Source organism: Lampetra planeri, chromosome 2 (assembly GCF_965212315.1).
Source record: "Lampetra planeri chromosome 2, kcLamPlan1.2.h2, whole genome shotgun sequence".
Lineage (NCBI taxonomy): Eukaryota > Metazoa > Chordata > Hyperoartia > Petromyzontiformes > Petromyzontidae > Lampetra > Lampetra planeri.
This window is the reverse complement of record NC_136108.1, coordinates 32,377,204-32,400,861: the sequence shown is the minus strand read 5'-3', so window position 1 is coordinate 32,400,861 and position 23,658 is coordinate 32,377,204. Positions and strand designations below refer to the sequence as shown.

Here is a 23,658-nt window from a genome sequence, read left to right as displayed (position 1 = left end):
AGGCCCGGGCTGCCCCCACACAGCCCCACTCACAGCGGGGCCAGGCAAGGGCTGCCCCCCACACAGCGCCACTCACAGCGGGGCCAGGCAAGGGCTGCCCCCCCACACAGCGCCACCCACAGCGGGGCCAGGCCCGGGCTGCCCCCACACAGCCCCACTCACAGCGGGGCCAGGCAAGGGCTGCCCCCCACACAGCGCCACTCACAGCGGGGCCAGGCCCGGGCTGCCCCCCCACACAGCGCCACCCACAGCGGGGCCAGGCCCGGGCTGCCCCCACACAGCCCCACTCACAGCGGGGCCAGGCAAGGGCTGCCCCCACACACACAGCGCCACTCACAGCGGGGCCAGGCAAGGGCTGCCCCCCACACAGCGCCACTCACAGCGGGGCCAGACCCGGGCCACCCCCTACACAGCGCCACTCACAGCAGGGCCAGGCAAGGGCTGCCCCCCACACAGCCCCACTCACAGCGGGGTCAGGCAAGGGCCCCCCCCCCCCACACAGCGCCACTCACAGCGGGGCCAGGCCCGGCCGCCCCTTTCTCGGACGCTCACAACCACCAACGCCAACCTAGACGCCCTCCCCAACCCAACCCCAGAGACAGGTTAACACACGCGGCTCACTCTCGCGTCAGGTTTGTGCGAGTTAACATGGCCAGGTGGCTCAGCGGCAGGGCGAGCGGCTCGCAATAGGAAGGTTGCGAGTTCACATCCTGGTTGGGGGGGGGGGGGGGGTTGGGGTTGACACGGCCCATCATCCTTCTCTCCGTGGTCGATAAAACGACTACCACTCTGCGGGGTAGTCAACAGTGGTTGTCTTACGGACAGACTCGCCCCTGCCATAGGTGGAATTCCCATCACTGGCACAGGGCTCAGTGCTCATTTGAGCAGCGATTCGCCGACTTGCTGTTGTTGTTGAGCGAGCAACAAGGAAGTTCCGGTTCCTTATCTGGCGAATGACAAAAGCCGTCTCGCCTGGCGTCTGCAAGTGGCTGGCTGCGCATCGCCACTGCTCACTCTGCTAATGTCCCGGCTGCCAACACAAATTTGCCACAAAGTGACGGTGACGCCACCCACCCCAGACACGGGCAATGGTCTCCGGCGAGTGCGTTTTGTATGTTCCGAGTCGCTCAAGAGCCAATCGTCGACTGTAATGCCAATAGCAAACGGAGTTGACGTTAAGTGCATCACGAGTAGCCACTCCGCGAGTGAACCGCCAGCCATCACCACCCCAGACACAGGCGCGCGCACGCGCCTCTGAACGGGAGTGGTGTTTCGTTGTTGCTTCAAGTCACCAGCTGGCGAGATGGCAAGTCGTGGAGAAGCCTGCGCCTTGCCCCAAGTGCTGTTCCCGGCATGGGAAGGATTTAAAAAAAGAGAGCCAAACTCGTGCCAAAAAAAACAAACGGGGCTGTCGACGTCGTTCACGTAGGGGATGGGGGGGTCTCTCGCTTTGGGGCAGGCGGCGATTGGTCCGGCAGGTGCCGCTTTGCCGGGAGGCAACAGGGAACAGCCGCGGCCCCCCCCCTCTCTCTTTCTCTTCCCACTTTTGTCCAGGACTCGGGGCGATGTCGCGCGAGTGGTGGCAAACGTGGGGCCAAAGTTCAGCGCCCGTCTAGACGCAGCGTAGAAACGTCCGGCGCTCCCTCCCTCCCTCCCTCTGCTACCCCTTGCGAGACTCCAATCTGTAGGGTTGCCGCGTTATGATTTTTTCGCGATGATTGCGAACACGACGCTCGTGGGGATAGATTACCGTGGACACGTGAATTGTCGCGTATGTTGTGGCGTTTGTGCTTTTCTGATCGATTTACTTTCAGCACAAGTAAAGATCTACTTGGAAGTTCTTCAACTGCAGTAAAATCGACGCAATCCTGCCACAAGTCTTTGAACAGTTATAGATCTCCTAAAAGCAATAAGTCTTCATACGTCTTATAATTATCGGCTAAAATGTCACCTTTTACATATTTTTTCCTTTTAAGGTAGTATTATTGACGAATGTGCCGAGTTTACTTATAATCATTGTAACCTGACAATTCTGTAACGCTTACGGCGCACACGGCTATCGGTCACAAGAAAAAGAAGTTAGGCGATTACAGGAACGACGGAAAAGATGCAGCCATTAAAAATGCCCCCACCATCAACGACTCCAGAAAACGTTTTGCCAAAAGCACTAATTGAACGGCCAACAGTTACTCGGTTACAACTTTAACTTCGGAGCGTCCTATATTTCGTACGTATTTTTGCCAGGGCCTTTTCAACAAACAAAAAAACCGAGATCTCAGAAGGATTCAACAAACGACGGATTATCGCGCCACGGATATTTCGCTCAACGGGACGGTAAAACGACAATCGCGCCACGTTACGTCGCCATATCACAGCAACCCTACGCCAAACCTGCCTACCCCCCCCCCTCCCTATCCACCACCGCCACATCTCACCGGCGTCATCACCTCGCTAGGGGGCTCCACAAGTGCCCCCCCACCCCATCCTATGATTGACTCGTTCTTCACTCACAATCCACCCGCCATCAAGTATCTGCGTAATCATCAGTACATTCAACTCGGCTCCTTTTAGGCAACCTCGTGGTTAGCTTTGGCAAACTCCCTTTCGGCTAATACTCCAGCTCAGCCACATAAAGGCATGCGCACCGCATACAAAAAAAACATACATTCTTTACATTCTTTTATCTGCAGCATTTAAAATCAGCCAGATGCTCCGTGGAAGCACGTTTTGCATCCTCATCCTTTTTTTTGTGTTATATTGCATTTCGTTACCTTAACATTTTGACGACTAAAATCACACGTTTACGTAAACTCTGTAACCATATGTATTTCATACACGTACGTTTTTTTTCAGTTTTTTTTATCAGTTTCGTTAAAACTATAGTCGATTAGCCCTAAACTAACGACGGGCAGGGCGCGCGACACTGGCAGTGACGGGGACAGGGTTACGTAGGGGACACGCGTAAACAAGACGTCAAGTGGAAGAAAGGAAACGCGCGGGAGGCTTAACGGGGCACCACGCTCGCATCCAAGCCCTTGTCAAACCGCGGCCGCTCGCTTTTTCGCCGTCGGGGGCCCAATCGTCTCGCTCAGATTTCCACTCCTACTACGACGTTCCCCCCGACATTACCAATTTCTCTCCCACCCTCTCCGACTCTCGCCTCCGCTTGAGAGAGCCGCGCGCACGAGAGAAGCCGCGGGAAAACTTTGCCCCGTTTCTGCCGTTGCGAACGCTCGACTGAGTCGGGGTCGGGGGTTTCGTGCCGCTGCGCCGCGTGGTCCCGCACCTCTCGTGTTTTTTGTTGAACACTGGAGGCAGCGCACACGCGAGGCGCGGGCGGGCGGGCGGGCGCGTTTACATCAGCTCGGTTCAGATTACAGCACTTCAACCCTAGTGTCAAAAAAAAAAACATTTACTTATACAAACCAGCATTAACAATGAAAGTGCAATATTCTCTTATTAAAACCTCAGGCCTTGTGCTGATAGCAGGACACAGCACAGTGCAAGTTGGGAAGGCAAGGGATGCGCACACACACACACACTGCCACTCGCTGACCGATCATACACAGACCAATCACGTCTATTTACTTACTACTGAAGCCTTCATGTACTGTACAATGAGCTAACACACGATAACCATATTATAGAAAAAACATATTCAAGATACAATTAGGTTTATGCATGTATATATATAAAAAAAAGAACGCTGATGTGGACAACAGTTTCAAATGCGGCTCGCTCTCTCTCTACACATCTAGCAGACGGTCGCGCGGCAAGAGTCACGACGCTATTGGGAGACGGGGCAGCCCACAAACAGCTTGGCGCCTCTGGTGCCGCACTTTTCGCGACAGGCGGCCGCGTGGCCCACGTCTGGCCGTGCCGCCACCGCCAAGGCCTTCGTGGAGCCCGCCGGCGGGCAGGGGACACGGGCCACCGACCCACCGCCTCCCACGGCCGCCCGGGCCGAGCAGCGGCCGGGAAGTTGGCGCCCGGGCGTTTGCGCCGCCGGAGGAGACGAGCGGCCCGCGGTGGCGGCGACGCAGGCCAGCGGGAGGCCGCCCACGGACAGCGCCAGGCGGGGGTCGCTCAGCGGAGAGCCGCAGATGGGGATGGACGTGACGGTGGCACGCCAGGCCGTGTCGCCGCCGTCCGGCGATCCGCCGCCGTGCCGCGGCCGGAGCGGCGGGGAGGACTCGACGGGCTTGCGGCGGTCGCCGACCCCGGCCATCGCCGCGGCCGCCCCTCGCTGCCTCGCGCTCGGTCCCCCCGCGGTACCCCGCGGCTTCGAAGCCGCCGTCGTTGGCGCACGTCGCGAGGTCGCGCACGTGCCTCGCGTTTGCCGAGGCTCTCCCCGTCGGCGACGGGGATTTGTCGTTGGTCTTCAGGTCGACCTGTAAAAGTGCTTGGAAGAAGTTGCATTCGGGGAATCGTCTGTCCCTGGGCTGGGTGAAAGACTCACAAGGCTGGCCGCCACCGCCACCGGAGGGGCAGTGTGACGTGTCTGGCTTGGGCGAGGGGAAACCCTTGCTGTTCTCATTGCCCGTACTCACCGCGGAGCTTCTATGGCCGGGGGAAGAGAGTGCGGATTTCTTCATGCTGCTCTGCTCAGGTTCTTGCAAAAGACCTGACCAAGGAAGCTTCCCAAAGGTGTGCTCGTGAATGGCGCTGCCTTGGTTTCCGAACCAACCCACCTTGCCTTTGTCGGGAAAAAGACAGGGATCGCTGTGGTTCTTCCGGCAACACCAGTCCTTGTGATGGCCTACCCTCGTCGCGCACGGCTCCCTTTCGTGCACGAGCGGCAGTAGCTGCTCGCCAAAATAATACGGGGAAAAGTAGACGACGGGGATGCTGTGCAAAGGCTCCCAGAGCCGGAAGAAGGCCTGGCCGGCGTAGGCGCCGGCGGGTTCCGCGTCGTCCGCAACCTCCGAGTCGTCTCCTTCCTCGGGCACGGGCTCCGCCTCGCTGCGCGACCGCTTCCTCTTGCTCTGGCTGCTGCGCCGGGCCTTGCACTTCCTCGTGCACCTGCCCTGCCCCTGCTTCTTCACGGCGGGCGACACCTCCGCTCCGACGGCTGCAGGAGCGGCGCACTTCAACAGGCTCTCGCCGGACGCGCCCTTCTGCATTGCCGCGGAGGGAGCCGGCGGCTGGGAATTGGCGGAAGCATCGGCAGCGAATGGCCCGCGGTGCCGATTTGCCTGCGCGGCTGCAGCCTCGTCGCTGTCCGTATTCTCCGCGCAGCACCGCGGGATTATCCCCTCTTCGGAATTCTCCCTCTTTCCCGACGGGCCGCTCTTCGCGCTCTGGACGCCCGACTTCTGCCACGGCAGATCCCTCGATTTGATGCACGGCGGCGCTCCCGCCGATCCAGCCCGGGTTTTCTCCGAGGCGCAATCCTCGCCGCCCAGGCGGCAGGCCTGGGAAGGCGACGCTTGGCCGAGCGACGCGGCGTCCACGCCGTCGCACTCCACCCCGCCGCCGCCGCCGCCACTGCCGCCCCCCTTTCCCGCGCCGAGCTGTTTCGCCTGCTTCTTCTCGCGTGGAGCGGCCACTCTGACGGCAGGGGACAACGGCGGGCACGGTTCGGCCGCGGGGGCCCCCCTAGCGAGCGTTCGTCTCCTGGAGCAAACGGCCGACGGTCTGGAGGACTGGGGCCGTGCAGCGGCAGTCGCCGCGCCTTTGTCCGGGCCGGACGTTTCGGCGGCGGCGGCGGGGACGGCAGCGCTGCGCAGAGCCGCGACGCTCCCGACCCCAGACGGATCTGAGCGGAGCACAACATACGAGGGCAACGCGAATGAAGACGGTGCTTTGCGGGGACGAGAACGTGGCACACAAAGTAAACGCTACTAGGAAAATATTTGATTTTTTTTTTTTTACAATTTTAAATTTTAATCAGGTAAGGCCCACTGACTGACATTGCTCTTTTCCAGAAGCGACCTGGCCACAAATGATAGCTCAACGAAGTGGCGGCTTATCATCGTGTGGAAATGTATCGTTGCCGAACACTCAACATATGTTTTTTTAATTTTAAGGAAAAAACCGGAGGACCCACAGAGAAATTCACGCCACCACAGGGAGACAATGCAAGCTCCAAATATGCAGGCGTCAAGGTCGGGATTGAACCCACGATCTCCTGTATACCAGGCGAGGTAGTTCATATCTTTCCCCCACAGTGCCATTACTGCTTGCGATTTAAAAAAAATGTGGGTTAGATCACGTAAATGTCAATGTGTTGTCACATGAACAGAACGTGCCAATAAATTACTACTTCAGGACTACTTCCGCACACTGCTGTGTTAGAGAGCAATTCCACAACATTTACAACACTGACAATTGTACTCAACCCCAGAACATTGACAAATGTACTCCATTGTAAATGTTGTGGGTTTGCTCTCCAACACACCTTTGTACTAAAGTAGTTACTTAACTCATGCGTATGAATGAATAAACTTTCCCAATTAAAAAATCGCACTGACCTCGATCATCTTTCTCCATCAGCAAGGCCACTTCTTCTTCAGAAAACCCAGACCTTAAAAACAGAAAAACATGACACGTTACATTACCACGCACACCTTTGTTATAAATAACCATGATGTATCTATTAACATCCGGGGGTGTTGTACACGGCCTAAACAAAGGGCGGGTGGCCCTCCAGGGATTGCAAGTATCCTACTTCTGTCCGTAGTAATCTTCAAAGAACTCCTCCTTCCACGCCTCCACCTTCCTCTCCTTCTCCTGCTTCAAGCGCAGCTGCATCTCCGCTGTGAATGCACCTGACAGTGCCACGACACCCACATCTCAGACAAGGGCGCACACAACACTCACGCCACTCACACTCGCTCCACTCACACTCGCTCTCCACTCACACCATCACTCACACCCGCCCCACTCACACCCACACCGCCTCCACTCACACCCACACCGCCTCCACTCACACCCACACCTGCCTCCACTCACACCCACAACCGCTTCCACTCACACCCACCCCACCCACACCTGCTCCACTCACACCCACACCCGCTCCACTCACACCCACCACTCCACCACTCACACCTGCCTCCACTCACACCCACACCCGCCTCCACCCACACCCAGACCCGCTCCACTCACACCCACCACTCCACCACTCACACCTGCCTCCACTCACACCCACACCTGCCTCCACTCACACCCACACCACCTCCACTCACACCCACACCCACCTCCACTCACACCCACACCTGCTCCACTCACACCTGCTCCACCCACACCGATCTCCACTCACACCCACACCGCCTCCACTCACACCCACCCCTGCTCCACCCACACGCGCCTCCACCCACAACCGCTCCATTCACATTACACCTGTTCCACTCACACCCACAACTGCTCCATTCACGAAAGAACCAATACTGTGCTGATTTTCCCATCAGTAGGCCCCCAGTGTCGTGCCGTACCGTACCTTCGGCCAGCCGGTGGGTCCACTCCGCGAGAGCGACGTTGATGAACTCGTTGTTTAAGGCAGTGCTGCTCGGCTGCTCGACGCCGGCCTTCACCTGACGGGCGGGGGGGGGGGGAACACGAGCATTTGTGAGCCGGGTGAGATAAGCTCCTTTCTGCATCCAATTTTGTATCCCTAGAAAAAAGTCGTAGAGGTACAGACACGATATCCTTTGTAAAGCTGGAGAAGGGGATACCATCACGGATAAATATATTTTTGCTCAAGGTTTCCCGTCCTCACCCAGAAACTGAGCGTTGGCATGACCCAGCGGTTGTAATTTCTCTCCCCGCGTGGTGCAGAGGTTCGTGGTTCGATCCCGGCATGCCGCCCTGGCTAACACTTCAGGTGCATTGACCTTAAGCTGCTTTTGCCGTACACTTACGGCGGACGTTAAAGATTCAGTGACGACGCTGCAAAAAGAGGGGGGGGCCACGATGTCCTGGTGTGGCATGGGCTCTAAGTTTGCAATAGTTGCAAACATTGCCTAGAAAATTACTCAATTGGGATGACTCACAGCAACATCGGCCCTCCCAACATCGGTGGCTATGCATGCCCGCAATCCAGCACCGTGGAAGAGAGGCTTTGGTGGGTCGGATAAAGATTACAAAATGTTGCTGGACTCCCTTTCACGTGGGTATCGAGGTACATTACCCTGGCTCTCCAGCAGAACGCAGCACAGCAAAGTGTGAATTGATACCGACCGACAGTTCTGTATGGGATAGTGTTGCCCCCTCGCATGGGTAGGTTTTCTTCAGGTGCTCCGGTTTCCTCCCACATGTACAAAGACTCACCAATTGGCTGAAAACATCTTTTTTTTTTTACACATCTCATCAACCATGCGGCCTTCTGGAAGGCGTATAATCTCCGCAACGACGCTAATGATTATTGCGTTACGAGTTACACAGTTTTGCGTCGAACTCGGACCAACAACAAACACAGACAGGTCTCCTTGCCTATAAGCCACCTGACAGTTCAACAGCATTCATTCAAGCTTGACTCTGCAGTGAATGTCAACGCTGGTCCAGGGTTTTGCTTGTGTTGACCAACCCAATGCTGCTAAATTTGTGCCATCCCACAAAACGCCCATGTGGCTGAAGGTGATGTGTTAAAAAAATACTTGAATAAAGTAAAAATCAAACTTGTTGGCCGCAATTAACACTCGCGTGCGCACCTCCTTGTCGAGGGGAGGCAGCTGAGACAAAAGTTTAGACCGGCAGTCGGCTGGTAGGGCCGAGAAGGTGTGCACGTTGATCAGGGCCTTCAGCTCCGTGTTCACGAGCAGCGAGTGCGGGGTGTCCACGTCCATGCTGTCCTCCTCGGGGCGCAAACGATCGTCTGCGGCGAAGAGTTCACGGGTTTCTACCGCGCGAGCCGCGCAGTCGTGACGGCGAGCTCACCGGACTTGCGATCCAAGAGGTCGCCGGCCGCGGTTCCGTCTCACCGGCACGGCAGAGATGGAGCAACGATGAAAGTTTGTTAACCACCACCAATCGACCGAACAGTATTGTTGGTCCATCGGTAGGTAAAGTGAGGGTACTCTCACCTCTTCGTCTAGCCAGTGGGAAATGGGTCAAATAATAATGGCCTCCAAAGGGGCTCTCAACTCGCGTTGCCAGGTTCACATCGCAGTCCCCTCAGCAACATACACTGGGCGAAGACCCCGGGGCCGGCCGAGGACACGCTAAAGGAACTACGTCGCTCGGCTGGCCTGGGAACGCCTGGGAATTCCCCAGGAAGAGCTAGAGTCTGTGGCCAGGGAAAGGGAGGTGTGGACCGCCCCTACTCAACACGCTACCGCCGCGACCCTCACCAGGACCAGCGGACTGAGAAACGAACCAACGATTTACGTTACGTGACCGATGTAAACTTACACAAGGCTATTTGCTCATGTGCAGTTCCATTACTGCACGGGTGCCGCAATGTCGCAAGGGTAAGCGCATGGGTACTCAGGCTTCACATCTTCCTACCAAGTACAGTACGACGTCTCATATCCGACCGTCACACAACCACCCTGAACAACAATTACCAATTAACCGTCCACACTCAGTGCAGTGGTTGTGCATGGTGTAATTGCCGTGTCCCCTAGATGTTCACAAATCAGACCTTCTCTCACACACACACAGTCACAATCTCACACACATTTGGTTACTGTTAAATCCCAGTAAAGCATTATCCCCAAGTTAAAAGCAGTGCTTTATTTGTGTCTAGTAACCTACTGCTGCATGCACGGTGTAACGGTAATTTTGTGTACATGTTCACATATCCGCCTACACCTCAACCCCCATGCGAGTCGGACATTAATTAGACCATTGCACTCTACCTCTAAGCTCGCGTGTTACGTAACTACACTGCAAAGTCCGAGTTTCTTTACAACCAAAGACAAAAACCAGATTATGTTCTTGGGGGGATTTACATTAGGAAGCAGGAGACTTGGCCTCCTGAGAACTGGGCACAGCTGATCCCTTACCGGGTAGGGTTGCTTGAACGTCGAGGGATTTCTTGAGGGAGTACTGCAAGACGAGCGTTTTCGCAGACAGCCTCCGGCTCTGCGTTCCCCTCTGCTGTTTCAGAGCCTGCGTGCAACACAGAGGTCGCAAACGGGTTTTGATTCCTTACCCGTACCCGGTCGCACCAGGGTCGCAAACGGGTACCCGTACCCGGCCGTACCCGTACCCTACCCGCACCAGGTACTGTACTCATTTGAAGCTGAGTCGACCTATGGGAGGACCAGGACCCATTCAGATATTCGCCACTGTTATTGGTTGAGAGCGGGAATTGAACTCGGGACGCCAGGTTCCAAGCGCAGTGCGCTAACCACTACACCACCGCACCCCATCAGCAGCAAAAACACATACAAAGCACATTAAAACACCTGAATATACATTTAACCTAATATTTCCCCAGTTGTAACCAAGACACAGTAACGTATAGAGCTGGCCTCTCTAATTACTTAAGTAATTGATTCCTCTGCTGATTATATGTATCAGTTCCATCATTCAAGTAATTGGATAACATGAAAATAGCTGGGGGGGGGGAAATTATCTCTCCTCTGTTAGCACGTGTGCCGCCGCTGCACGAGAGGCGATGGACGGAGCTTGATGACGTCAGCTTGATGACATCATCGGCTTCCCCACTGGCTTAGCACTTGGCGTAGCTTGTGGGGGGAGGGGGGGGGAGTTTCCATCTTTCACAGGGTGTCCAGGCAACCACCATTTTTCAAGGGGCCCGAGTAATCGGTTAACTTTCTTTTTTATTTTTGAGCCGATTCATCGACGTCACCGTCGCAGCTCTGTACCGAGTCTCCACCTGCGGCTGCCCACCTGCTTGAGGGCCCTCCTGCAGTGCCGCTGGCTGGCGGAAGCGGCGCGCGCTGGCGGCGCAGTCTTGGCGCCGTGGGCCGGGGGGCTCCGGGCCCGCGAGCCGCCCCTCCGCAACACGAGGCGCAGGGAACCTGCCGAGCATCCGCAGAAGAGCGCGCGCGCGCATGCACGCACGCACGCACGGCCGCACTCGTGAACTCTTGAGCTCTGGGAACCCAGCTAAGTGGAGGTGAGTCACCTCCATAGGGACAACTACTTTTGACTTCCCCCGCAAAGTGATACACATTTTATCGATCCCAGACAGACGATGGGCTGGGTCAACCCAACATAGTAATAGCAATTGACGAGAGGCGAGGAGGCGACTTACCTGCGGTGAGCGAGTAACTGGCAGTTTCTGAATTGGTCATTTCTGGATCATCAATCAACCCGACTGCTTTATTTTCAGTTCTCTAAAAGTGCAGCGAGGTAGGAACTGGGTGCTCCACCCCAGACCTGACGATAGACCAACCTTTGGCAAAACTTGTGCTTTATACAGTAGCACAAAGTTTGAACACCCCACAGAGAAGCGAGGAAGCAGAAACAAACACGTCCACGACCAAGTCACCGTCAATGCGCCTGACCTCATCAGATTTCAGAAGCTAAGCAAGATCGAAGCAGCGTAGCTGGTTGGTGCTTGGATGGGTGACCAACGGGGGCTTGCCAGGTGTTGTAGGTGTGGGGGTTTTGAGGTGGCCAGGAGTTGGAAGTGCCAAGCGTCATCCCCTCATGTGAGTAGATTTTCTCCAGGATGTCAAGTTTTCCCCCACGTCAGGTTTGCCAATCCTACCGACAACCTGCTTACCCCATGCCGAATTTCAAAGGTAAGCATACCGGCTTTAGAAAAATCGGTTTGCAGTAACAGGGTCTAAATATTGGAAGCCTACCGCTTAAAATCGGTAGGGATGACAAATATGCCACTTGCTCATCCATGTTGGTGATATGTGACCAAACCTATCTTGTAGATCTGTCAGCTCCGTGTGTTTTTGTCTAAATTGAACCATATTGTGGTCAGCCGTTGACCAAGGTCAATGTTACAAAACGAAGACTTGTTGTCTCAGTGGGTTCTCACCTGGTGAAATAAAGCCAATCAATCAAACACTAATTCATAGAATTGATTAAACATCCCAATCAGGGGCAGCCCATCCATCTTGGCGAACTAGGGGCGGTCGTCTAGGACGCCAAGTTAAGTGGGGGGGGGGGGGGGGGGGCAAATTCGAGGCAAAAAAATACAAATTAAATAACGAAGATGTCATTATTTAAATTTACGTGCGAATACAGAGGGAATTTCAATTTAAAGCTTTCGTGACTGCAGGGATTCATATTCTTGGATCTTTCGGTAAAGTCACGTAGAAGGGAAATAATAAAATAATAAAAATTTTACATAATAATATTCTCACGACGTTTCGGCCACAACACAAGCAGCCGTCCTCAGGTGAAGAACATAGCTGTCGGAAAAACAGGATGCTGTGGAAGACATTAGGATGCTGTCTTTCCGACAGCTCTGTTCTTCACCTGACGACGGCTGCTTGTGTTGTGGCCGAAACGTCGTGAGAATTTTATAATGTATAATTTATTTTATTATTTCCCTTCTACGTGACTTTACCGTAAGATCCAAGAATACAGAGGGAATATGAATTCTAATTTATTTCTAAACATTTCTGAGAATGTATTGGACGGACAAACCAAATAAGTACGCCTATTTTAAAAAAATACGCTTAAAAAACATTCAATGGAAAATAAGGGCAAAATGTTTCCCAGTTCACCAAAAAACGCCAGCCTCGACCTGCCCTTGGGGTTTGGGGGCGTCAATTGCGTGGTTTGCCCTACGGCGTCAGTTGCTGGCAGCAGCTCGTCGAGCCGCCCCTGATCCCAATGCAGGACAGTCTTGAAAAATTATTCCCGACACTCTCCGAGGCATTCATGGGCAAATAATCAGAAAAGTTATTTATTTCCATGTTGTAATCTTACATTTTTTTCCATCAGCATATCCAGTTTATTTTCTATTTTTTTTTATTCTCCCCCCCCCCCGCCCCCGTTGAAAATATACCCCAAAAAAGAAAAATAAGCATTGAAAAAAATCTGCTTCACATTTCAGTGCAATCCTGCCACCGCCCCCTACAGAAGCTACGTCTTACAAGACCCTCACCCCCCCCTACTGCGCTCAACCAAACGCAACATCAGATGGCAGCAGCGAGCACGCGTCACGCGCAACTCCCTTGCGTTTCTTTGCAGTGACGTCACCGAGAGGTCAGTGGCGAGAAAGGGCTTGTAAACATCTAAGGCACGTGTCCACTCCCTGGCCAACGCATGCGCACTAGAGCACTGGGCCCTCACCAGCAGCCGAGCAAAACAAGCGAGAGGGTGACTCACCCCTCCTCCCACTCTCCATTCCCTTGGTGCCTTTTCACACATGAGCCTGCGCGTTAATAACAATGCCAATTATTTGTAGTATGATGATGATGACGCAAAAGACTGTCTTCTCGGGATTGTATAACACGCGATTTTTTTTTCTTTCCCTGAAGCTGCGTACGGCTAAAATTTAGGACCGAGGCCAGGAGGCGATGATTTACACAAGGAGTAGTGGGAGCCTGGAACGGACTGTGCACACAGCACGCAGTCGAAGCTGATTGACTTGAGACTCTTCTTCAACAGACGCCTCGACCATATCCTAGAATCGATCCGCTACTCAAAACCAAACGAACCAAATGGGCCGAATGGGCCTCTCCTCTCGTTTGTAATCGTCCCTACGTTTTGAATTTAAAGCCAAAGTTTTGAGTGCGTCTTATAATCCAGTCGGTGTGCGTGTAACAGACTACATTTGTGTAACTTTATTGACACCGACTACTTTCCGGAACATATAATCTGGAGAATACGGTATTAACCCAGAATCACCCGCAAAGGAATAGGAAGAAAACTAGGGGAGGCCTCTCCCAAGCGGTGGCAAGTTACACGTAGACTTCAACAACAACAGCACTGACGAGATAAACGAGGAGGGAGCGGGGGGACGAGTCGTCGATCACCTCGTCTCGCTGGGAGAGTCCTCGCTCCCGCGTGGTGTCGCTGGAAAGGCGTCGAGCCCTGGCCGCCAGGAGACCTTGCGGGAGAGAACTTGCTCCTTCTGGTCAGCAGTGTCTCCCGAGCTCCGTGGCACTCGCTCTTGCCTCTGCGCCTGTGAGACGCAAATTTCTGCAAACAAAAATAATAATAAACCAATACGAATGACAAAACAGTTTGCACTGTTCCATGGTTTCCGACTTGTGTTCCGTCGATATTGCCAGGTCCTAGCATACCATGAACTCGTTTGGTATCGTTGTGGAGCACGCAAGTCACAAAATAAATAAGCAGACAGTAAGTCTCCTTCACATATCTGTACGTCCATATAAAGAAAAATAATAAAAGTATTTTTTTAAACAACCCATCACGGCCTTCTGGTAGCGCATAATTTCGGCAGCGTTGGTTCAATCCTCATCATATCATCCTTCCCTTCAACTCAATCAACATCATCATCTTCCTCTGCTTAATCACACGTAATGTATACATGGTGTTGGCAAAGGCACCCACCCTTGGCACACTGCAAAGACGCAGCAGTGTGTGCCAAGGATGCACTAGTTCAAAGTGATTCCTTACTCAAATGACCATTGAGGCAGCGCTAACATCCCATTTACAGCACTCAGCCGAGAGTGGAAATTCCAGGTTCCTATTGCGGGCGGCGAGTCCATCCAAAATACGTAAAGTGTTACGCACCAACATAATACAACATACTATCATGACGTGTATCAGGTGATGTCAGTACATCACACACCCGAAATGCGAAGGAAACGACTGTAGCGTTGTGGTCATCACACATACACACACGGTATGACCTGGAATAAAATTACATAAAGTGCAGTGACAGCAACTTGCCTTCAGTTTGTAGACTCCGGGTCTGCCTGGGAGTTTGTAGAAAATGCCACCCAGGGTTCGCGAGTTGGAGTAAAGCATTGCACTCAACGTATTCAGAGATGACTGGGAATTTCCACTGGAATGTTCCGAGCAAAAGGCAACAACGACAACGGTGAGATGTTAAAATCAGAGCAGGGCAAAGGTTACGCAACTGCTCGCAAAGACAATACCATTTCCCGTCTCCCCACGTAGGCGTTCACCTTCCCTCATCGGCCACACTCACCTGGTCTGGGTTGATAGCTTGACATGTAAACGTTCTATAGGGAGGATTTTAGCAGGTTAACCGTTTTCGAGGAAGCCTAACAGCAATACGTGAGCTTCTGTCATTCTGTACTTCCTGCACATTCACGAACCCGCACTGAGCAGCCTGGTGAAGTACGGTCAAATAAGCCACGCCGCTTGCTCGGCGTGGGCAGTCCTTCGCCCCCGAAGTGGATTGACACACAGGCTGCACACGTGTGTACACGTGTGCAGTGCGAGCACTCTGACGGCTTTAGAAAGGAGCAATGACACATTAGGTTCACTGTGGCGCATTTAGCTCCGCAATGTAAGCACCCTGGGACCTTCTGTGTATTTGCAACGTTTGTGTGAGACTAATTAAATCAAGTCTGCCAAACAATCTGCTTAGCGAGGAATGCGGTCAACAACAAATGCAGAATAGTTACAAGTGACCAGGTTTTATTTAATCATGAAACTGACTTGAGGTCATCAATCGTTTCTGGAAAAGTTAACAAGACGTGAAAGTCCAGTGGATTCCTCCTTGCAAATGTGAAGGCTAAGAACAAGCCACATACCTGATGTCCTTGAGCTTTTCCTTGAGGATGACTTTGAGGATGTCATTCCTGCTCATCGGTGTGTTGTGGTGGCTCTCCAGGACCTGCAGCGAGAAAATGAGAGTATAATCCACCCCCCCCCCTCTGCACCTCCTCCTCCTCCTTCCAACCGTGAACCCTTTCTCATCGATTCCTCCGCCTATGCCGAGGACTCGGTCTATCACACTTTGACCGCTTCATCTCATTCACAATGCGTTAAAAGCACCTTACAGCCGGTCAAAACACCTCGCCTTTCTGGCTTCTTTCTGAGCACTGCTCGACTTTGGAATTCCCTCCCGTTGTTTCTTTTCCCAAGGTCTCGTGTGATACCCTCGCTCAATTCCGGAAATTAATAAAATGCTCTATTTGTTATGACGTTCACAGTTGCCCCTAGTTGCTGCCCGTTTGGCATTTTGGTGCACCTTTGGGCCTGTGCTCAGCGAGATTAAAAACAAAAATCCCACAACAACAACAACAAACTGCCTCCCAGAAGAAAAAAAACACAAGCGGCTGGGCACCTTGCCCAGCCAACAGTGCATGGCCACTCACTCCACTGTAAAAGCAGCCTAACAAGCCACCGCACACACAAATCACGTCAGCTGGCCAGCCGACAGCACTCATTCGCCATCACCTTTAAACGGCCAATCGGGGTGCGTAGTCGAGTTTTAGAGGAGAATTGGGCCAGGTGGCTCAGCGGTCGGGGCGAGCGGTCTACGATCTGAAAGGTTTGCGAATTTAAAATCGTGCTTGGGAGGTTCATTCAGCCCATCATCCCCCTCTGGGGTTGATAGAAAGTAAGAACCACTTTATGGGGAAGTTAACAGTGAAAAAACTCGCTACCGCCACAGGAATGAGGAATTTCCACCACTGGATCCATGGGCTGTAAACAACAAATGCACTTTTCCTTGAGGATGACTTTGAGGATGTCATTCCTGCTCGTTTGAGCAAGAAATCACGGACTTAAAACTAAAAACATTTTTTTTATTTTACCAAGGCTCACTGAGCTCTTTTTCAGAAACAACAAATGATAGCTTAACGAAGTGGCTTTTCGCGTGGAAATCTATCGTAGCCAAATACTCTAAACGCATGTTTCTAAATGTGGAGGGAAAAACCAGAGGGCCCGGAGAAAAATCCACACGTCCACGGGGAGAACACGCAAACTACAAATATACAGGAGTCGGAAGTCGAGATCGAACCCACGACCTCCTGTATACCAGGCGAGGTAGTTAACATTTCACCACCGTGGAACCCTTTATGACCATTCCACTGCCAATCGGGGGGGGGGGGGGAACCTAGAATTGTTTTTTTTATCGGAGTGAGAAAAAAAACCCAGCAATGACCATGTAAAAAAATGTTAATCGATAGTTTCCGCTTTGTGGGGAGAGGCGGCAGCAGCTGTTGTGCCGATTCTGATGGCGGTGCCGTTTTGAGCGAGCGAGGAAACGCGTTCACGAAGCCAACATATCTGATCAGAGGAACGCACCAGAAAACCAAATTCTTGATCAGCAGCGGTCACAGCGAGAAGAGGGCTTGGAGCGCCGAGGTTTCTGAGTGCGTAATCGCAAGCACTCCACCCGTCCGGTTATCAACAGCTGCCAGTGTGTGTTCACGTACGGGGTTTACACACGCGTACATATACACACGCGTGTGTACATGCGTGTGTACGCGCGCGCGCACGCCAAATAAGCACAGAAATCGAAAACACAAGAGAGCGTGTGTGTGTACAAGTAGGGGAGACACGTCCACACACACCGGTGTGTGTGTACCATATTACTCAATCGCGATGTACATAGCAATAGTTGCCCCCTGCTGCGAATAAGCTTGGCACCCACACCCCCCCTCGAAATCATGAGACTCGGGGCTTCCTTGGGTGGTAAGTAAACAAGCCTAGTGATAATGAGCGCCATGGAAACATGGGGGACGAACGTGTGTACACACATACACACGGACACGAATTGTGTGTGTGTGTACATAAGTACACACGACAGACCGAGTCTGTACACGTGGACACACGCCTTTGTGTACACATGCGTAAACGAGTGCACGTGTCGTACCTGTCAACCCATACGGTTTACCCACCCCTCCCCCCCTTGTTATGGGTTGACAGGTATGACAGGCATTCAGTTAGTTTAGCGATTATTTATGCGCACGTGGACACGTAAGCGAGTACACATTGTGTGTACACACAGCCACGACTAGACACCGACACACGTGTACACAAAGACAAAGATCCCCCCGATAGCCTGAACAGACGATTGGGGCAAGTGCTGATAGCGAGCAGCACCTATGAAGGCCAGCACCACGCACGGCCGCCTTTGTTTCCCTAGTGGCGATGTTTACTACAAACCGCACCAGGTACTCATTTGAGGCTGAGTCGACCTAGGGGAGGCCCAGGACCGGTTCTGATAATCGTCACACTGGTATTGGCCGTGAGCACGAATCGAACTCTGGGACCACAGGTTCTGAGCGTGGCGTAGCGCTAACCACTACACTACCGCTACCCCACAGTACGCACGCACACACTAAACACACGCGTGTGTGAACATGACCACGCACGTGCACACAAAAGGGTCACGTGGGTACACACAAGGGTCACGTGGGTCCACACTGACTCACCAGCGCCGCACGTGTACACACGCACACACTCAGCGCGCGTCTGTACACAGCGACACGTGTGCGCACATCGGCACACGTGGACACACACGTGGACACACACGTGGACACACACGTGGACACACACGTGGACACACACGTGGACACACACGTGGACACACACGTGGACACACACGTGGACACACACGTGGACACACACGTGGACACACACGTGGACACACACGTGGACACACACGTGGACACACACGTGGACACACACGTGGACACACACGTGGACACACACGTGGACACACACGTGGACACACACGTGGACACACACGTGGACACACACGTGGACACACACGTGGACACACACGTGGACACACACGTGGACACACACGTGGACACACGTTGAGTTTACACACACACACCGACATCACGCGCGGTACACGTGTGCACATGCAAACACTCGGAAGCACGCGAGTGTAAAACATTGACCAGACCAGCAACACACACATGTGCAAATGCATGTCTGCGTGTGTGTGTGTAGCTGTCAGCGATACGATGCCCTACGAACCAGGCGACCCGAGTTCGATTCCCCAACACCAGTGTGACGATTATCTCGAACCGGTCGTGGGCATCCCCTAGGTCGACTCGGCCTCAAATGAGTACCTGGTGCGGTGCGTAGTAAACATCGCCACCGGGGAGACAAAGGCGGCCGGGCGTGGTGCTGTCCACCCACCGCCCTCGTGTGCCGTGCCGGGCTCCATAGGGGCGACTCGCTAACGGCACTTGCCCCTACAGTCTGTTACAGGCTATACGGAGGGATCTTTGTCTTTGTTTACACACATACGCATCAACACGTGTGTATGTGTACACACGTGTTGATGTGTGAACGAAAACACATCAACACGTGTGCATGTGTACACACACGCACGTGTTGATGTGTGTACGTTCGCACACACACACGTGCGTATGTGTTTTCTTTCACACACATACACACACACGTGTCAATGTGTTGATGTGTACGCGTATACACACACACGTGTGTGAGTATACACGTGTATATACTCGCACACGTGTTACGCATGGAGTACACACACAGGGTGGTGGTGGTGGTGGCACAGGGAGAGAGTTGGAACACAAGAGAGACATCTGGTGGCTCCACGCCGCGCAGGCGACACAAACAACAAGGCCGAGGAGGCACCGTCTCTCTCACCCGCGCTGCGCCATCTCTTCCCCATCAACCCGGGACCCCCCCCCCACACCCCTCAACAGGCCCCCTCGACTCCCCCCTTCATCACAGGGATACCCCCCCCTCCCCACTCACCCCCAACCCCCTCGCCTCCCCTGTCAGGTTGCCGTGGTCCCGTTTAACTTCACGTGGGTCCCCATCCTACAGCCCCCAGGACCCCAAAAAACCTCTCTCCAAAGGGGGTCACTTCACCACGCCCCCCCCCCCTTTTACGCAGGGGATTACTCCACGGGGTTCGCTCTGCAGGGGTCAACTTCACCGGGTTCCTCAATATCTGGGACCCCGGTGATCCCATCGTCTTGGGGGGGGGGGGGGGGGCAGGGAATAACTCCACAGGGGGGCCCCCCAGACAGCAGCGATAATTCCGGGGGTCCCTCTACAGCCGAGACTCCCCCCACCCACCACCTCGGATCCCTCCACAGCCACGACCCCAGAGATCCCCTTCACCACGGCGATCCCCTCCAAGGGGTTCCGTACTACAGTCGGGTATCCCATCGATGGGGTCCCCTTTAACAGGGGTCCCCATCGATGGGCCTCACTCCCCCCGGGGTCAGCCTACCCAACTTTTGCGCCACACGTACCACCCGGGCGGCCTCCAGCCAGGTGCGGCCCGTCCTCCGCGGCGACTCCCTCATTCCTCCTCGTCGTCCTCCTCGTCGTCCTTCTCCTCCTCTTCCTCCTCCTCTTTCTCCTCTTCGTCCTCGTCTCAGCGCAGGGCCCGGGCCGCCCAGGCCTCGTCGTCCGCCAGGGACGAGGGCCCGGGCCGCATCATCATGGCGGGGAGACCCGCGCGGGATGCCACTCGGAGCCAACGCCGCGGCTGCTGCTGCTGCTGTTGCGTGCCGACCCCTCCCCCTCCTCCTCCTGCTCTACAACCCCTCCTCCCCTAAAAACCCCTCCTCCTCCCCTACAACTCCTCCTCCCCTACAACTCCTCCACCACAACAACCCCTCCTCTCCAAACCCCTCCTCCTCCACAACCCCTCCTCCTCTACAGTGACTCATCCCCTACAACTCCTCCTCCTCCTCTACAACTCCTCCTCTACAACTCCTCCTCCCCTACAACTCCTCCTCCTCTGCAACCCCTCCTCCTCTACAACCCCTCCTCCCCTACAACTCCTCCACCACAACAACCCCTCCTCTCCAAACCCCTCCTCCTCCACAACCCCTCCTCCTCTACAGTGACTCATCCCCTACAACTCCTCCTCCTCCTCTACAACTCCTCCACCACAACAACCCCCCCTCCTCCTCCACAACCCCTCCTCCTCCTCCTCTACAACCCCTCCTCCTCGACAATGACTCATCATCCTCCAAACCGAAACACTGAATCACATGCGCAATTTATAAAAACAAAAACGCATCTGAACGCGTTCGCCAATAACATGGCCTTAAAAGACAACGCGGTAAAAGGCGACGTTTCGGGCAATGGCCCTTCAGTTTTTCAGTTTCAGTTTCATTTATTTGGTATAGCCCTGTGAGCCATTCGGCTCTTAAATCGGGTGCAACCGCAACAACAAAAAAACGAAAACATGAAACAAAAACATGAACAAGAAAACATCTTAAAGTGACTATGTGCAAACAGAAAATCCAGGAAAAGACAGCAACATATTCCACAAAAAGCACCGTACACCAACGCTGTGTGCAAAAATCCCAGTGGGATGTAAGTCAAACAACAACAGCCACAAGACAACTTAGATTAAGGCCATCAGTCTAACTCCGTACTACAACAAACAAACATGGCCAAACCAAAAAACTTTTCGAAATCACCAAAATAAAGCCATAAAAGCAATGTAACAGTGATCATAGGAACTGTGACCGAATTTTCACAATAAACGACATAAACAACATGTACCACCAAACCCTGCAGCCATAGCTGGCTGCATGAGTCACTCCACAACAGTCGGGGTATCAAAAAATTTCAATGCACCTTTAAGATCAGCACACTAAATAAAAACACAGATCATACTTTGCAGCGGTCATCCGGAGTGAAACATTTTATTTTAGGCCACTGAATCGCACTGGCAGCTAGGGGTGTACAACTCCTCTAGAGCAGTTTTAAGTGAAGATCTCATAGGTAGTGATTCAAGTTGCAGTTTATTGGCAATAGCATTCCAGACCCTGGGGGCATCAATAGCAAAGGCCCTTCCTCCAGTATTTGTACGGCAATAGGGAATGTAAAGCTGGTAAATGAGCGAAGACCTTAGGTCAAATGTGTTCTTCTTGGTTCTTTCGGTAAAGTCGAAAGAACCAAGAAGATGAATCCCTGCAGTCACGAAAGCTTTAAATCGAAAGTCAAATTTGTTCTTTGAAACAGAGAGGAGATCCAGCAGGTAATCTGCGGATTTTTTTGTAAGTACATCATGAGTAAACAAGATCTGGTGCACTAGCCGTAGAACATTAAGAGATGTTAAGTTTGAGATCACAGTGGTGAGTCCTATATGGGCAGTTCAATGCCAATCTTAAGGCCGAGTGATAAATTGAGTCAAGCTTCTTCAGTACAGTACTTGGGGCTGATTATACACGCTGTCACAGTAATCAAGTAGAGGCAGTATGGTAGCTTTAATCAATTCCAAACGGAACATAGGGGGGAAGCAGTGCTTGTGTCGATATAGAAAACCAATTTTTATTTTTGTCTTCTTACCAATATAATCAATGTGATCTTCAAAATTCAGTTCTGAATCCTTCTTCTACCACCAACGCCTCCCTCTCTAAAATTATTCCTCCTCCACTATGACTCATCATCATCCTCCACAACTCCATCCTCAATGACTCATCATGTTGCACGACTCCGCCTCTGCAACTTATCTGTCTAACTCTAAACCAAGTCCCCCCACCTCCTCTTTCACAATCATCTTTCCTCCAATGCAACGGCTCCTACTCCTTCTCATCCTCCAATCTGACCCCTCCAGATCATCTCAGCTCCGCCTCACTCTCCACCACTCCTCCTCCAGGATGAATCATCCTCCTTGTGTGTGCGTCCACCCGATCCCAAAGCTCCTCCTTATACTCAACTCCAACTTCTACACAATGATTCATGCTTCCCGCTCATCCTCGAACCACGACTCCACCTCTGCAGATGTCTGCTCCTCCACTGATAAATACATTTATTTTACGCATCCCAATCGGCATCAACACGTTCGTCAAACAAGTGGCCTTGCAAGAGCAATATCAACACATTCAAGCTCCGTTGCATATTATCTGTATATATTTCCCTATAAGACCGGTATTGTGAACAAACGTGTTGACTTTTTGTCGACACAGTATTAGTGCCTGTCCACCACTGCCCAAGCAGCAGCAGCAGAAGCAGCAGCATCACCACATCATTGGTCCCGGTTAAAGTAGCCCAAAGTTGTCACAACCACATTAGAACCCAACAACGTTGCCCTTCCCACCCACCCACACCACCACAACCACCACCTCCCCGGCGTTAACTCCATAACTTGCGACTCTGCTGAATTTATTTTGGTGATTTCGAAAAGTTTTTTGGTTTGGCCATGTTTGTTTGTTGTAGTACGGAGTAAGACTGATGGCCTTAATCTAAGTTGTCTTGTGGTTGTTGTTGTTGTTTGACTTGCATCACACTGGGATTTTTGCACACAGCGTTGGTGTACGGTGCTTTTTCTGCAATATTTTGCTGTCTTTTCTTGGATTTTCTGTTTGCACTTAGTCACATATTCACTTTAAGATGTTTTCTTGTTCATGTTTTTTGTTTGTTGCGGTTGCACCCGATTCAAGAGCCCAATGGCTCACAGGGCTACACCTAATACATGAACTTGAATTTGTTTGTGTATTTTGCTTCGTTTGCGACTGCTCGCCGGAGCCCCATTGGCTCACGCGAGGAGGGGGAGGAGCTCTGAGCGCCGTGCTGATTGGCCCGTGGGGGGCACCCCTCCCCCTTCGGGGAGGAGCGATTCGCGCCAGAGGCTCCGAGTCCCCGCCCCCTACCCCGCCCCCTAGCAACGGCCCCCTAGCAACGCGCCCCGCTTAAGTGGTGAGGGCGGCGTGTGGTGATCGTGGTGATCGTGGGTGGCCGAGAAGTCGTGTGGACGCCGCTGTTTCGACTGTTCCTCGTCCTCGACTACTTGGACTACTTGGGGGCGAGGTGGTCGCCCGTAGACTTCACGGCGACCGACTTTAGCGAGGAGGCGCTTTTACCTCAGCGACGCCGTCGAGTCGACGACGCCGTGACGACAAAACGCGGCGATTTTCGCGGGAGCCGGCG

At 53.1% G+C, this 23,658-nt stretch overlaps 1 protein-coding gene across 2 annotated transcripts; it reads right to left on the bottom strand.

Moving 5' to 3' along the window:
* Window positions 1-717: 717 nt before the first annotated feature.
* LOC144732050 (uncharacterized) lies at window positions 718-20,300 on the bottom strand. 2 transcript variants are annotated; one of them, XM_078613287.1, is made up of 11 exons: window positions 20,019-20,300; window positions 15,573-15,655; window positions 14,740-14,854; window positions 13,857-14,022; window positions 10,798-10,928; window positions 9,945-10,050; window positions 8,649-8,812; window positions 7,439-7,532; window positions 6,671-6,770; window positions 6,474-6,526; window positions 718-5,758 (listed from the first exon to the last, which is right to left on the bottom strand). In XM_078613287.1, exons 1-11 carry the CDS (start codon window positions 20,070-20,072, stop codon window positions 3,780-3,782), a joined length of 3,045 nt encoding a protein of 1,014 aa, XP_078469413.1. In that variant the 5' UTR covers window positions 20,073-20,300; the 3' UTR covers window positions 718-3,779. The 2 variants fall into 2 exon arrangements, with proteins under 2 accessions (XP_078469413.1, XP_078469405.1); XM_078613279.1 differs by lacking the exon at window positions 20,019-20,300 and adding an exon at window positions 17,074-17,646.
* Window positions 20,301-23,658: the final 3,358 nt, after the last annotated feature.

Coding starts and splice junctions, on each gene's coding strand:
- LOC144732050 (XM_078613287.1), bottom strand. CDS start 20,072: ATGAGGGAGTCGCCGCGGAGGACGGGCCGCACCTGGCTGGAGGCCGCC. Junction 10,929..13,856: donor GACTCTCCCAGCGAGACGAG/GTGATCGACGAC, acceptor GATGCTCGGCAG/GTTCCCTGCGCCTCGTGTTG. Junction 8,813..9,944: donor CGTTCAAGCAACCCTACCCG/GTAAGGGATCAG, acceptor TCTTCGCCGCAG/ACGATCGTTTGCGCCCCGAG.